Genomic DNA, 15,934 nt, shown 5'->3' on the forward strand with positions numbered 1-15,934 from the left:
TTTGGGGAAGCAGTCCGGTGTCCAAGCATGGTCAGCACTCAGCCCTAGGCTTTTGTGTATGCTGTGCCATCTACACAGATGGCTAGCCTCCCCAACTCTGTCAGTGTCCCCAGCCTGTCTCATCCTCTCGTCTGCTGTTTGTCCTGAGACACGCTGCTCATCGCTGATGTGGTGAAGATTTTCTGTTTACAGTGACTCTCCATATCCTAGTCATGTTGCTTGAAGTCCTGGCTTTCAGATCTCCATGTACATTATTGTCTTCCGAATGGCTTCAGAATTGTTTGCTGAGTCCTGTCCCTGGGGTCTTTAGTAAGAGATCTTTCTTGGCAGAGCCTGAGAATTGATGTTTATAGCAGAATGATTATATATTATATATCAGATGTTATATAATATATATATTATATAACAGATGATGCTGCAGTCTGGGGGTGACTGTTTAGAGTTTGGGTCGGCACGTGGCATTGGGATTGCCTCTGTGTGTGACTTGTCCTCGTGTTTCTTATGGTCTTGGTGGCTGCAGAGGGGTGAATCTCTTCTGTAGACTTCCCTCTAAGTCCCAGAGCCGGTCCACTCACTGGCCTCTGGCCCCTTACGTTTTGCACCTCTTGTGTGGTGTCATAATTGTTAGAACGTGCTTCCTTTTATCTGCGTTGAGTTCAGTGCTCACTGAGGACTACGGCCATGTCCTGTGCCCTAGTCTTCACAGTGTCTGTGTTTTATTATCTGCTGAATGATGTGAAAGTTATCTTTCATTTGCTAACCCTTTTGAGAATTTTTTATCTCTGTCATAAATCTAGCACTGGAATATTAAATAGTACTGTGATCCTTTGAAGGAACAACATAAGGGCATGTTTCAATCTATTGCATTCATTGCTGAGGTGAATGGGAAGGTCAGAGATGTACTATTCTTTGCATTCCATATTGTTGTGATTATGTTTTTCTGTGTCTCAAGATAGTGGAGAAATTTCCAGAAGACTAGGAATTTTTTCCTATGAAATAAAATTAATGTCATTTTTCCGGTTTCTTAGATGATGTTATGTGTTCTCTGGTGTAGGTACAGTTAAAAATTTCAACCAGTGGCTGGTCCAATGCTTTCTCATTGGACACCGTGGGAAGTTACGGGTGTGTGAAGTGTCCTGCCGCCAATATGGAGTACCTGGTAAGAGTGTCCTTTTCACTGCCTTTGGCCTCATTGACTTTTGCACACTTCAGTAAGCAAGCTGACTCCTCAAGCAGACAGAAATCTCAAATCAAATTATTCCGTGGAGGACTGTCTGCAGATTTTCTGTGATTACTGTATCAGAGCAGAACTTGAATTTGTCAAAATCTAAGCAGGGAGTTGAATCCACTGGAGTGGGCAAATTTAATATTCAAGGTACACTAAAATCTTCATCCCATAAACCCTGTCAGCTATTTCTTAAATCTTAAGTGTGACGCCTTTGAAAATTTGAGTAATCTGGTACCACGTAACCCATTTACCACTGCTTCAGAATTCTAATTTTGTTGGTAATAGACAAAGCAATAAAATTTGAGCCTACTAATTATAAAAATTAGCATTTGGATGATTAATAAGTAAAAATACAATACAGTAAATCTGTCATTACAAGGTGTCTTTGAGTTAGTGACCTGTGTTCTGCAACTGATTTCTGATAAAGCTGATGTAAGAAACCAGACATGGTAGAGTACAGATTTTATTCGTTACTTTATTTAAGAATTCCTACTTTAGATATTTAAGTTCTCTGTGTATGATGTGTGTCTTCATTTTTGACCCTGACTAAAGAGCAAGAGAACCAGTGGCTTGTTTCCTTCCTCAGGTCGGAGTTAGCATCAAAATGAGCAGTTTCAACCTCTCGAGAATAGTGACTCTGACCCCCTTCTGCACTGTTGTAAACAAGTCCTCCTTAGAGCTGGAAGTCGGAGAGATTGCCTCTGATGGCTCCATACCGACCAACAAATGGCACTATGTGGCTTCTTCAGAGGTAAGTTTCCCTAAATTATGACTGATTCCTAAAATGTACAGATAAATAGGGACATGGAGATGTGAATTGCATAAATATTTTATTACACATCTCATATGTGTGTGTGTGTTAAGTATGACAGCAGCTTTGAAAGGTCTTTATTTCATCTTGTTTAAAAGTAGAAAATTATTGGTAATATTTACTAGTAGCCCTGTCTAGATGGCTAGCAGTCATTCCCTAGTTCTTCCCATATGACTGCAATTGAAACGTGTGTTATGGAGAGCACATAGAACCAATGAGTTGTGTGAAAATGCTCGTGCTGTCTTTGATGTGGGTTTGCCACCGTAGTGTATTGATTGTGAAATAGAATTTACCAAGTGTTCTATAGTCGAACCACATTTTGGGTTCCATAAAGAACTAAGAGTTCCCCTTTATAGATGGAGAAACAGAAGCTTAGAGTGATGTCTGCTCCGGGACTTGCAGCCTGCTCTGTGCTAGCATCTTCCACGTCTGCATTTGGCTTTCTGGTGTGTGTAAAGAAGATGTTCTGTGAACAATTCCTTCTGTACCAGTGAAGTGAATTTGACAAGACACAAAAGCAAATGCAATGAAGAATATAGATCTTAAGGATTCAGGATATGGAGGCATTCGTAATCAATAAGCTCTTGAGTTTCTTATGTAATTGCTACAACTACATATAGATTAATAGATTTTTATTCTAGTGAATACACTTGGTTGCACAGTTATTCAATAGTGTTTGGTTTTTCTAGTAGAGTCTTGCTTTGTAACCCAGGCTGGCTTTAAACTTGGGGTCCTCTTGCTTCAGCTTCCAAGAGTACCACCACACCCAGCTTGTCGTGTTTTACTATGAAGTGTAGAGGATATTTAAACAATTTTGATGGAATTTTACTCTGATTTAAATGTGGTTACCCAGTTTCCTTAACATGGCAGTATCTTATGTCACAGTACAGTTTTAAAGCTGGCATTATATTTGTGTTTCCAGTGCATTCCATTTTGGCCTGAAACTTTGTCTGGCAAACTTTGTGTGAGAGTGGTGGGCTATGAAGGATCTTCCAAGCCATTCTTTTACAACCGACAAGACAATGGCACTTTATTGAGCTTAGAAGATTTGGTAAGTCTTCATATTATAAAGCACCCTGTCTTTGACTTTTAAAACTTGCTTGAAAATATTTCTGTAAGATGTGCTGTAGAGATATGGTAATTATTTGTAGGCCTGCTGTGTGCATGTTTAATGCCAACATATGTTTGTAAGAACCAGAGCCGGTAAGCAGTGTGTACAGCTGATTGAACTGTGTAATGGTTCTGTGTGTAACTGAGATTCAGCCAGTACACTGAATATGCTTTTTTCCCCCTGAGACAGAATGGAGGTATCTTGGTGGATATAAACACTGCTGAACACTCAACTGTCATAACCTTTTCTGATTACCACGAGGGATCTGCACCTGCCCTGATAATGAACCATACACAGTGGGACATCCTCACATATAAACAGAGGTATGAGAAAGGCAATGTTAGAAACTTGACTTCGTTGTATTGGTCCACGGTCCTTTCTGGGAAATGTTGGAGTTTCACAACCTCAGTGTCTTCAGACTTTATCATGGTGAGAAGGAGCATGGGGTGTTTATTCGATATGCTGGCAAGTCTTGACATAGTATTCATTCACCAGCAAAATTTACATGTACCACATGAACTTGGATCAAAGAGATGCTATTAAAGGTCTCATCAGTTCAGATGGGTCTTTTTGCCAAATGTCTTCAGGCAAACATAAAAAAAGTCTTTGGGTCTTCATAAATTTCAGAATGCAGACAATGGACTGTGAAGTTATTTATTAAACATTATCCCTGTCTTTGTAACGTGGTAATGGTAAGTGAGCCTCTCCCTGTAAATGCACCTCTAGTTGGAGGTAGGGTCAGTAAAGGTTAGAGGAGACATGAGTTGTAATACTGTATCTATACCATGGGTGATAAGAATCTTATTATCCTTGTCCTTGGTATGTTGTCCTATGGATGATGTCATTATTTAAGAGTGTGAAAAATAGTTTAAACCAAGCCTGTGGCTCACTCGGGTCTGTGATTTAGCTCTCCAGGAGGTTAAGACAAGAAGATTGCAAATAAAAAGCCAGACCAGGCAGCTTGGAGAGGTCCTGTCTGAAAATAATGCATATAAAAATGACTAGGGATATAGCTCAGTGATAGAGCAATTGCCTGGCCAGTAAAACTGTGAGCTTAATCATCAATATCTCACACACACAGAAAGAAAGAAAGAAAGAGAGAGAGAGAGAGGGAGGGAGGGAGGGAGGGAGGGAGGGAGGGAGGAAGGAAGGAAGGAAGGAAGGAAGAAAAGAAAAAAGCAGGAAGAAGGGGAAAGAGGGGGTTGGGGAAAGGAGTCTAAAGATTTTCAAATATGCAATACATGTAAATAAATGTGCATGCATGTACAAATTCACTTAAGATTTCTATTTTCCTTGTTCTTTAACTTTTTTTAAAGATTTCATTTATTTTTTTATTTTATGTGCATGAGTGATTTGCCTGCATTTATGTCTACACTGTATGAGTGCAGTTCCTATGGATGCCAAAAGAGGGCATTTGATCCCCTGGGTCTAGAGTTGCAGACAGTTGTGAGCCACGATGTGGGTGCTGGGAATTGAACTGGGTTTTCTGGGAGAGAAACCTGTGCTCTTAACTACTCAGCCATCTCTCCAGGTCCTGTGTTTACTGTTTTTAATTCTCATTATATGAATGCAGGGAGAAGCATTCAAGCACAGATTAGGATAAAAACTTAACTGGTTTACTTTTCATCCCCTCTGAGATATGTTTGCATTCTATAAAGCAATACTTCTTCCACGTTAATGATCTACTTTAAAGTCTTTGGGGATCTTGTTCAGAAACCTGTTGGGTGAGTGTTGATGAGGTTCAGGACTTTACAGTTTGGTTGGTCCAGCTGCTGGCCCTCAGATTACACTTTGAGTAGGAACGGTAGACTCTTATTTCTTTTTCTTTCTGTGGTACATATTATTGCTAAGCCTTTGCATTTTATTAAAAACTTTAAACTTAGGCACTGAATGAAGTTCTGCCACGTACGGTGACGACTGTTGACAGCCATCTTAGAGGGACTTAGATAGATTTGCATTCATGGATTCCTCTGGTGTGTTCCTTCCTGGCTCCACTTTGAAGCTGGAAGTGGTACTGCACTGCCACGTTCTGTCTGCCCAGGCGTCAGAACTGTTAGTTATGGATCATTTTAGTGCACTTGTTTGGAATTGAGTTGTATTTTATTAACTAAGCGAGTTCCTAAGACCTTTGTGGTTTGTCAAGGCCAAGGTGTGCTGATCTTCCCTCTGTCAATCGTTTCAGTGGGTCACAAGAGGAATTAGTATTGCTGCCAAAAGAAACTCGACTCTTTGCCTGGGCAGATCCCACTGGCACCAGGAAACTCACGTGGAGCTATGCCTCGAATGTTGGGGAGCATGATCTCTTAAAGGTACTGTTTGATACGGAAGTGCTGTCTTCCAGGTACAAGAGCGAATGGAAGTGTTTGTAGAACATGACCTTTGCGCTTTACATTGCAAATCATTTGTATTAGTTGTTTTTCTGACCGGTGTGATAAAGTGCTGGCGAGGTCTGTTTAATGAGGAAAGGGCTTGATTGGGCCTTTCTGGTTCATGGGAACACAGTCCATCAGGCCAGGCACAGTGAAGCAGCTGGTCACGTGACATCTGGAGTGAGGGAGCAGAGAGAGGTGAGTGCGGGTACTCAGCTTGTTTTTCCTTTTTATGCAGTCTAGGACCTACAAGTTCTGGGAGGGTGCTGTCCACACTGGGGTGTGTCTACCCACATTTGTTAGCTTTATTTAGAAAAGCCTTCACAGGTATGTCCAGAGATTTGTCTCCAAGGTGATTCTAGATCCTATCAAGTTGACAATCAGTGTAAATAATCACAGGCTCACCCCTGGTCGACTTGACACCCAACCATTTACTTTTATATGCTAGCCTTCTATCCTTTTTGCAAGCCTCCATGACCATTTAATAGTGTACATTGTATTCAGTCTTTAACAGCCCCAGCACGGTTCAGAAGTGTAAGTACAATCTCTTCTGAGACTCGGGCTATCTCTTAACCATGACACCCTCTGCCCCCCAACAATCACGACCAAGTTACATATTTCTTTTTTTTTTAATGTTTATTTATTTATTATACATACAGAAGAGGGTGCCAGATCTCATTACAGATGGTTGTGAGCCACCATGTGGTTGCTGGGAATTGAACTCAGGACCTCTGGAAGAGCAGTCAGTGCTATTAACTTCTGAGCCATCTCTCCAGCCCCCGAAGTTACATATTTGTAACATACAATGACATATAGGAGATATTCCTCTTCTAAAGGGAGGGGATGGGAGCAAAGCATGGAATGATCATACCCAAACAAGAGGGAACCCAGCAGAGGAGAGAAGGTGAAATCCTGCATTTCCATGTTCAGCATGTGAGGCTTGTGGAGGAATCATCTGAGGCCCAGAGCAGCCCCGTCCTGCCAGCTCTGCTGCTGACAGCAGACACAGCCCTTCTCTCTGAGGCAACTGCCTCCATTCCTGAAGCCTTTCTCACAGATGTCCCATGGATCTAGCATCTCAAACATCCTGAGATTTTCACTACAACTTAGGGGTCCCCCACACTTCCTCCAATGACCTCTCAGGGGCCTCCTTACAGGAACTCGTCTCCAGTTTGGGGACAGCACTGGTGCCAGTGAAGGGTGCTCAGGGCCCTGCTCACTGCCCTGTCAGCACTAGCTGGGAACTCAAACCAAGGTGTTGCTCTGCCGATGATAGGAAAAAGTGGAGGGTTTTGTGTATGTGTGTTCTTGCATGTGTGTCTATATGTTCATATGGGTGTTGGCACATGCATGAGTGTGTGAGTGCATGTGCTTATGCATGTAGAACCCTGAAATTGATTTCTGGGGTCCTCCTCAATCTTTTCCCACTTTATCAAGATAGGGTCTCTCAATGTGACTAGTCTAAGTAGCCAGCTTTCCCCAGAATCCTCTGCCTCCCAAGTGCTGGGATTATAGGCGACCACTCTTCTCACTTAGCTTTTAAATGGGTTCTAGAGCTCAAAACTTTAGATCTTGCTTGCAGAGTCCTGCTTCATCCTGAGCCATATCCCCAGACCTGTTGAGTGTTATTATTATGTTTATATAAATGATGGCTTTATGTCAATTTGATGACTGGATTTTTCTATCTTAGAGTCATACTTTTTAAACTTTTCTAATCCTTCCTGTTGCTATATTTAGTTTTAAGTATGAAAATCCCATTCAGGTTTAACTCAGTCTGTCTTTCTCCAGGATGAGTGTGGACAGTTTCCATATGATGCAAACATCCAGATCCACTGGGTGTCCTTCCTTGATGGGCGCCAGAGGGTTCTTCTTTTCACGGATGATGTTGCTTTGGTTTCCAAAGCGCTCCAGGCAGAAGAAATGGAACAGGCTGATCACGAAGTCACCTTGTCTCTCCACAGCCTTGGGCTCTCTCTGGTTAACAATGAAAACAAGCAGGAAGTCTCATATGTTGGAATCACCAGGTATACACAAAGGGAGATAAGATGCCCCGAATCCTTAAAAGGCCTGGGGTTCATAATACCCAGTTAGTGAGAGTATAAACAGATCCTTGTTCTCAATGTGACATATTTACTAAGTAATTCTTCGACTGTCAGCTGAGAGGCCTAGAGACACAGAGGACTCAGATACTTCTGTGCCTGCACAGTACCCATGTCATTTGGCCAGGAAGAAAGTCCTTCCCTTACCTTCCTTCCTTCCTTCCTTCCTTCCTTCCTTCCTTCCTTCCTTCCTTCCTTCCTTCCTTCCTTCCCTCCTTCCCTCCTTCCCTCCTTCCCTTTCTTCTTCCCTTCTTCCCTCCCTTCTTTCCTCCCTTCCTCCCTCCCTCCTTCCTCTCCTTCCCTCCTCCCTTCCTTTTTTGTTTTAAAAAATGACTTACAAAAACCTTGTTTAAAGGTGAAAATAGTACCTGCATCTGCAGTGGAAATAATTCATTTTGTGCAGTGGAATATGGGGAAATTAGCATGCTTTAGGCCACTACGAATAAGTTAGAAATAAGGTTCCTAAGGGAAGCAGTATATACTGTGGTAAGTGTTTGAAAGGTCTGGGATGTGGAGAGCAAGGACACTAAGATGGATTGTTGAGGGTTAAAAGTTTATAGACAACAGCATGGTGGCGGCACACTCCTAGGAGAGTTCAGGTCCCAGCATCAAAGACAGCATTTTAGGGATTCTGGAGTAGAGTCGCGTCCATGTGGCAGAATCTGGGTCCCTTGTCACAAAGCTTGAGGAAGGGGACAGGTTTCCTAACATGAGCTGCAGCTAAGCTCTCTGATGCCCCACAGCCAACCTGGAGGGTGTGGGGAAGGGAGTGTGTGGGCACCAGTAACTACAGATGGTCCTGTGAAGTGTCAGAGCCTTATAAACTCATTTCCTCACGTGAGAAATCTAGCTGGAAGTGTTAGCTAGAGATTCACTGCACTCCAAAGGATGCCTGCAAGCATGTCAGAGGGGAGAGGCCAAGTGCACTGCAGCCTGAGCAGCAGACTGCTCTACACTCTTAAGTCTTGTTGGGTTAGTTATTTAGAACTTTTGCAACCAGTTACTTCCTCCAGTTTTTTTTCTGCCAAGAAAACACTTGTTTCCTCTAATCACACTGAATTTGGTGAAGGACTTATTTGGAGGATAGTTTCCCACAATGAAACAGTCCGTTTAGATGCCCCTCATCCATGATGAAGTTTTCCCAGGTTTCTTGGTTATTATCAGGAAGAGCTGTTGAATTTATGTAACACATAGGTAACATTATCAATTACTAGTATCAGTCAGCTAAGTAAATTAATATATTATAGATTCATATTTATTTTAAGAACAATATTCTTTAATATACCTCAGCAAAGTACAAATTATAAGCCACATCTAACTCACTGCCTGTCTATGTACAGCTTTTGATTTCCAACCAAGGCTTTTAATACTGAAAAGATGGGAAAATAATATTTTATAGGAAGTGAAATTATATGAATTCACAATGTGCAGCTCATGAGTAGCTTTTGGGAACACAACCCTGTTTATTGTCTTACATGTATAGCTGCTTCTTCACGGTTGCTCTGTGCATTCAAGTCACAGTGAACATTGGCTTGCTATATTGCTTATTTATTTATTCTTAGTACTGGATACCCATCGTAGGAAAATGAGAAGAATGGACTTTGAATGTCCCTCTCTTAGGGCAGGGCAAAGTGAGCATCGTCTTGGACAAAGCATCAATTTATTGTGTACTGCCATCACAGCTGTGCCTGAAGAAGAGGGAGTGAGTGCATTGATACTTCCAAACTAAGCATGCTTGCAGGTGAACAGTGGCTGGAAAAGTTGGAAACTTTTAATATAGAACATCTCACCACAGCACAAGTTTTCACAAAGACAAACGTGAATGAGGCCATAGCCAAAGTCAGCTTCTGGGGAACTCACCTGTCAAGTGTAGCAAGGAATGCTTTTGTAGTCAGTCACAGGCTGGTTGAGTCCGTCTGATTGCAGCAGCTAAAGAGATATATGCAGAGGTGATAATTTACTTACGGCCATGAGCATTTGGTGAGGACAGTTGTCTAAGGAGTTGGGGACATTCAGAACACTAGTCAGCAACCGAAGGCCAGTGGCGCCCATGGCTCCCTGGCTTCCAAGAGTCAGCCAATGCTCCTTTGCACTCAGCCACTGTGCCTCTGGGAAGTCATTGCAGAGCCTAAAATGACTGATCAGCTTTTAAGTGTAGGTAGCTCAGAATATTTTCAAAGAGGAGAAAGATGAATTCTGCTTGACGGAGCTGAAGTCTGAAATGCATTACAACTGGGAACAGAATCTTAGTTGGGCAAGTTCATAAAACTTTGAAATGTGAAGCACTTCATGCCTTCTGTTCTTCATAGTGTGTGTCAGCAGATCTGTGGGAAATACTTGAGTCTGTTGTATGTTGTCAAACTCAGCCTCCTGGGTTTAGCCACCATCACTTCGGTAAGGTTTTGGTGACAGTAAAGGTTCACTGTCCTATGTCTTACCACACAGCAGTTGAAGGACTTAGCAGTGGAAGCCCCTCACTGAACGCTAAATTCTGGGTCAAGAGTAAAATCTTTCTGAAGGGACCGAGTTACCCTCCGGTACTGCTCTTGCTCTCTCACTGGAACAGGAAACCATCTTTTGCTCAGGAATTGACTGTTTCCATATGAACTTTAATTGACGATTAGAAAGCCAAATAGGGCTTCTATGCAAAATTTATGTTGTCATTAACTCATTTGTAAGACAGCCAGGTCAGTCTGTTGGTGTGCCTCTCCTGTACTGTCTTAAGGTAAAAGGTCTCCAATCCCTGTGTGTTTGGAGAGGACATATTTTATATCATGAGCCTTTAGTTGCAGAGACATTTTTCATATATGCAAAGGAAATGTTTACATTTCAAGATCCACCTGTCCAATTGAGGAACTTCCTTGTACTCTGTCATTGCAAACGATTATCTGCAATGTACTGATAGGCTAAAAGGCAAGTATCAGCACAAGAATTTTATAAATTGCTGCCAGGTAATAAATAAAAAATAAAATAGTTATAATGTTCTCATAGATTGATGTCAGTACTTGGAAGTAACTGTGAAATGGTTGGTAAGATGCATGTTATAAATCAGCATGAATATAGGGCTGGAGAGATGGATTAGAGATTAAGAGTACTTATTACTCATGTAAAGAACTCAAAGTAGATTCCCAGCACCCATGTTGGGTGACTCACAAAACCCTCTAACACCTGCTCTAGAGGTCTGGTGCCTTCTTCTGTCCTCTGTAGGCACTGCAGACAGGAGCACACACACACAGTCACATATTTATCTTTATTTTTAAAAATCCACTTGAATAGTTGATCATTTGCACTTGATTTGGGTAATAAAGAACAGTAATTGTGTAAAATGTTGACATCTCCAGAAGAATATTGTGGATTTATGTTTCTGAAAAATTGTGTTTAGTTGTGAACCTAGCCTTTGGGGATTTAGCTCAGTGGTAGAGCGCTAGGCAATCGCTCTACCACTGAGCTAAATAAAACAAAAATAAAAAATTGTGTTTAGTTATTTTTATATTTTAAATTCCTTCAGTTAACAATTTTATGGGAGTTTTTTTTCTTCCCTTGACATTGTCAACATACAATCTTTGTGACCCTGTAAAAAATAAACAGAAACAGTTTCTTGATTGATGCCACTGTGTTGCCATGGAAAATCTTTTCCCCTTACCTTATTCTTTGTGCATTTTTTCAGGCAGGGAAATTCACTGTTTTCAAAGAATCTCTTGTGTTTAAATCATCTCTTGTATCAATGTGGTTTTCATAGGAAATTGATAGCCAGATAAATACAAAATTCAGCAACAATCCTATGAAAATATATACTTGTAATTTAATTTCATTTGTGAATTATTTTAGTTCAGGTGTTGTTTGGGAGATGAAGCCAAAACAGAAATGGAAACCGTTTAGTCAGAAGCAGATAATGTCCCTGGAACAGTCCTATCAGAAGCATCTTACATCACAAGACCGTGGCTGGATTAAGCTAGACAGCAATTTTGAGGTATACCGAAGTGTTGTTTTATGGCTTTATGGTTTGTGATGTTACAGTTTTGGAAGTCCTTTGTTCTAGGTTATGGTACCAGGAGTAGGTAAACTTATAATGCCCTGTGTATAGAAACTGACTTAAAAGTGAATAAACCTGTATTTATTAGGAAGATTGTCAATACTTAATCAAAGCAGAGTTATGAAACCATTTAACTCTGGCTTTCTTCTCTATATTTATGATGTGTTCTACTTGCTGATCATTTCCGTGGAACTTCTTTTCAGGAAGATTATGGAGTTACTATGACTGTAGACAGAGTTTCTCACATTTTGAGTAACACCTTCACTTTGACGAATACAGTTTGGGATATTGTGTATTTCATTGATGAAAATGTACATAAACTTTGATGTATTATTTCATCAGTGGGAATGATTGTTGGATGTGGGTTAGCACTCACAAATAAAGGTGTGCTCTTCATGGGTCACACAGAGCAAAAACATGAAGTCCTCTTTGCTGCACAGTGTCTCCAGAAGCTCCCCTGTATTTCTAGACTGTTTTGCTGCAGGCCTGAGTTTTGGCTGTTCTTGTCTTTGCCACCTTAGGGCATAATTCACACAAGCCCTCAGTCATGTGCTCTTCCTACACCCATCAGTGTTTGTGTGTGCCATTAGGTTAGACAAAAACAAGCTCAGCTTCGTTATTAAACTGTTTTGCCTAAGGACTCCCTGGAATTGAGATGGAGAGATGGCCCAGCAGTTAAGATCACTAGCTGCTCTTGTGGAGGACTGAGGTTCAATTTCCATCATCCAGCGGCAGCTGACAACCTCCATTAACTCCAGTACCAGGGGATTTGATGCCATCTTCTGGCCTCCACAGGCATCTCATGCATGTGGCACATATAACACATGCAGGCAACTCTCATCCATACCATAAAAAAAAAATTAGACCTATAAAAAAGAATAGCCTGGAATTCGCTGTTACTGTTGATTTTTTTTTCTATGAAACATTTTAAGTACAGTTTCTATCATTTCAAGCATTCAGAATTCCTACTTTTCTAGTAAGTATTAGAAAAGCAATGCTTCTGCTCCAGAGGCCGTGGCTGCAGGTGACCTGAAGAGCTCTTCTTGTTGGGTGTGGTGGTTTATGTATGTAATGTCAGAACTTGGGAGGCTGAGACAGGAGGGTTGCTGTGAGTTTGAGGACAGCCTAGGCTACAGAGTGAGACCTGACCTCAAAGGAAGCAGAATAAAGCAAGATCCCTTTGTGGGACAGAGAGGTGACTGTGTCCTGCTCACGCAGCAATGCCGGGAGTGAATTTGTGTTTGAAATGCCCTTAAGTAGCTGCTGGGTGACACCAGCTCATCACAAAAGCGCTTTTGTTTCTTACAGGTCAATTTTGACAAAGTTCCGATGGAAATGCGACTTCCTATCCGGTGCCCTATTAAACGGGACTTCTTAGCAGGGATTCAGGTTGAATTTAAGCAATCTCCTCACCAGAGAAGCTTAAGGGCCCAGTTATACTGGCTCCAGGTAACCTTGTCACTCTCAGCTAAATAGATCTCTGACCACTTAGGCAGATATGGAAATGAGACTTAATTTACTCTTAGAAAGCTGTGGTTTGTGTTAAATTATTATCTTCTGGGGTGCAGCTTGAAAAGAGTAGGTGTAGTGTGCATGAGGTCCCTGGGCCAGTCCTCAGCAGTAAAGTTATAAAAGGAAATTGGTATTTTATTTATTATTACTGTGTGTGTGTGTGTGTGTGTGTGTGTGTGTGTGTGTGTGTGTGTATTTTTCCCCTACTCTCACACACCCTGTGGACTCAGCTGCTCACCATCCCAGTCCAAAGCACTGTGTGCTATTGAGACAGTCAGTCTGACCATTGGCCTGCCAAGGGTTTTCTTACACCATTATGTTCTTCTTAAACATTCCTTCCTGTTTGTCATGAGAACCCTAAGTAATGGGTGCTTCATGGCAAAGAGCAGAGCTTTAGTGAGCCGTGTTTGGGGGTGATTTCTTACCAGTCCTTCCTTTTCCATCTTCCCTCTCCTCTTCTCCCCCACCCTCCCTTTAGTGCCCTCTCCCTCTCCCAGGTTTGATTTAGGTTGCCTTTTCTCTTTCCACTTTCTCTAATTTTATATTCACATCCTACTTACATTTTATTTGAGCCCATGGAGTCAAAATTTCACATCCCAAAGAACAGACACCTGCCTTGCTGTGTCAGTGTGCCGCACAAGGTCAATGCAGCTGAGACTTTCATTTATTCTCTTCAATGAAGGCATGGCCTCACAGGGACACATAAGGTTTTACATGTAGCGAAGCTGCTAATGGCACCTCCTGTGTGTGCAGATGCTTAATTACGGTCTCTGGAGCTGCATGTTTATGTCTGACTTGCCCTAACCTGATCCAATGCTTTGTGCCTCCAGGTTGACAATCAGTTACCAGGCACCATGTTCCCAGTGGTATTCCATCCCGTGGCTCCTCCCAAATCCATTGCTTTAGATTCAGGTAAAAAAAGAAGAGAGAGAGAACTACCGACACCCTTTCCAGTGTGACTAGTGGATAGGTTGACTCGCTTCCTTTCTGCTGTGTTTCTTTTAGAGCCCAAACCTTTCATCGATGTGAGTGTCATCACAAGATTCAATGAGTACAGTCAAGTCTTACAGTTCAAGTGAGTCGAGTTCTACTGTTCTCATCCAGGAATCCAAACAAGCATCAATTTTGAAAATACATTTTGTTGTCCTTCTGTTGTTGTCTGTACAGAAATTCTTTTCCCAATGAATATATTGGGGGCTGGTGAATATTGGGGGGGCTGGTGATTTTTTTTTAATACTTAACATATTTTAAAGTAGTCTGCACATATTTCCATCTCTAATTTGAGTTAGAATATGAAGTAGTGAAGGACAGATCTGAGCTGTGTTCTTTAGAGCAGGTGCCTTGAACTTTAAGGCTCAGATGATGTGCCGTGTCGTCTCATTTATCATCTCTCCTGTGACATGATAAATGTGGGCGCCACGTGGGACTTTTGGTGGAAGTGCTAATACAGCAGTATTTCTTCAGTGGTGGCTTCCCTAGACTAATAACTCTCAGCCTCAGAGACTTTGATCTTATTAGCATAATGTTAAGACACAAAGAAGTAAGAACTTACTGTAGCTTTTAGGTGAAAAGAACATCAGTTATGACCATGTTTAGAATGTTTTTTGGAGACAGGGTTTTACTGTGTATCCCTGGTTGTCCTCAGACTCACAGAGATCCATCTGCCCTTGCCTTCTGAGTGCTGAGCTCAAACATATACATTACTACTCCTAGCTTAAAATATTATACATATTTCCCCACAGGTATTTTATGGTTCTCATCCAGGAAATGGCCTTAAAAGTTGATCAGGGTTTCCTTGGAGCTGTTATTGCCCTGTTTACCCCAACAACTGCCCCTGAAGCTGAAAGAAAACGGGTAACAATTTTTATTTCTTGAGCCAAACTTAAAATAAAATAAAAAATTAAATTAGCCACCTTTGGGATAATCCTTATAAGTGAGAAAAAAATTAACTATTTGAAAATTTTTTTCAGACAAAGTTAATCCAACAAGATATCGATGCTCTCAACACAGAGTTAATGGAGTCTTCCATGACTGATATGTCGATCCTGAGTTTCTTCGAACATTTCCATATATCTCCTGTTAAGGTTCGTTATTGGACAATGGGTGTGATTGTCTCAGAACTTCCGAAGGGTCTGTATACTGGTGTAGCTTCATTTGTTACATCAGGTATTTGATGGGGTTTCATTTGACTAATGGTGACAATTAAGACAGTCCTCTGGGACATATGTACAGCAGTAATTCCCACAGAGGTGCCACTGGAGCGTGTTTTCTGGAGTTGGATTAATAACCCCTGTACTCAGGGAGGAAGCTGACAGTGGCGTTTCTTAATTAAGCGTAGAGTGCTCACCAGTGTTTAATGTTTTGGCTGCATTTTGTAGCAGCTACCACTGTCTAAACAGAGCTGTGGTCGGTGCTCTCGCTGGCATGTGGAAACGCTGAAGTAGGTATTATCTGTTGACTGGTGCGTTTGCTCCTTCCCAAGTGTGATTGTGCCTAAGGGAGTGGAAAATTGAATACCTTTCACTTCCCTGGCTGTGCCTTATGAACCCATCTCCTCTCTCCCTCTCAGTGTCCTTCACAGTTTGTACAAGCGAAGACGGCTTCTTAGTAAATTCACAAGTGCAGTCAACTGTTACGCGCTGAACCTGTGTAATGGTCCAGATTTACAATTAAGTAATGCTTTACAGTATTGATGCTCCTTTGCATTCTCAGGAACTGTCCACAGCTCCATAGATTAGATTATATTCACCACTGTGTTAGGCCAACAGGGT

At 41.6% G+C, this 15,934-nt stretch overlaps 1 protein-coding gene across 3 annotated transcripts in view; it reads left to right on the forward strand.

The window, feature by feature from the left end:
- Vps13c (vacuolar protein sorting 13 homolog C) overlaps positions 1-15,934 on the forward strand; it is a 160,202-nt gene that overhangs the window by 120,149 nt on the left and 24,119 nt on the right. For all 3 annotated transcript variants that reach the window (XM_036193188.1, XM_036193189.1, XM_036193190.1), the window contains 12 exons: positions 1,055-1,159; positions 1,815-1,979; positions 2,962-3,090; positions 3,340-3,473; positions 5,333-5,459; positions 7,308-7,543; positions 11,447-11,588; positions 12,960-13,100; positions 13,994-14,075; positions 14,169-14,238; positions 14,906-15,017; positions 15,134-15,247. In XM_036193188.1, coding sequence (XP_036049081.1) covers positions 1,055-1,159; positions 1,815-1,979; positions 2,962-3,090; positions 3,340-3,473; positions 5,333-5,459; positions 7,308-7,543; positions 11,447-11,588; positions 12,960-13,100; positions 13,994-14,075; positions 14,169-14,238; positions 14,906-15,017; positions 15,134-15,247 — 1,557 coding nt within the window. The remainder of the gene's footprint in view (positions 1-1,054; positions 1,160-1,814; positions 1,980-2,961; positions 3,091-3,339; positions 3,474-5,332; positions 5,460-7,307; positions 7,544-11,446; positions 11,589-12,959; positions 13,101-13,993; positions 14,076-14,168; positions 14,239-14,905; positions 15,018-15,133; positions 15,248-15,934) is intronic.

Source organism: Onychomys torridus, chromosome 7 (genome assembly GCF_903995425.1).
Source record: "Onychomys torridus chromosome 7, mOncTor1.1, whole genome shotgun sequence".
In the NCBI taxonomy this organism is placed as follows: Eukaryota; Metazoa; Chordata; class Mammalia; order Rodentia; family Cricetidae; genus Onychomys; species Onychomys torridus.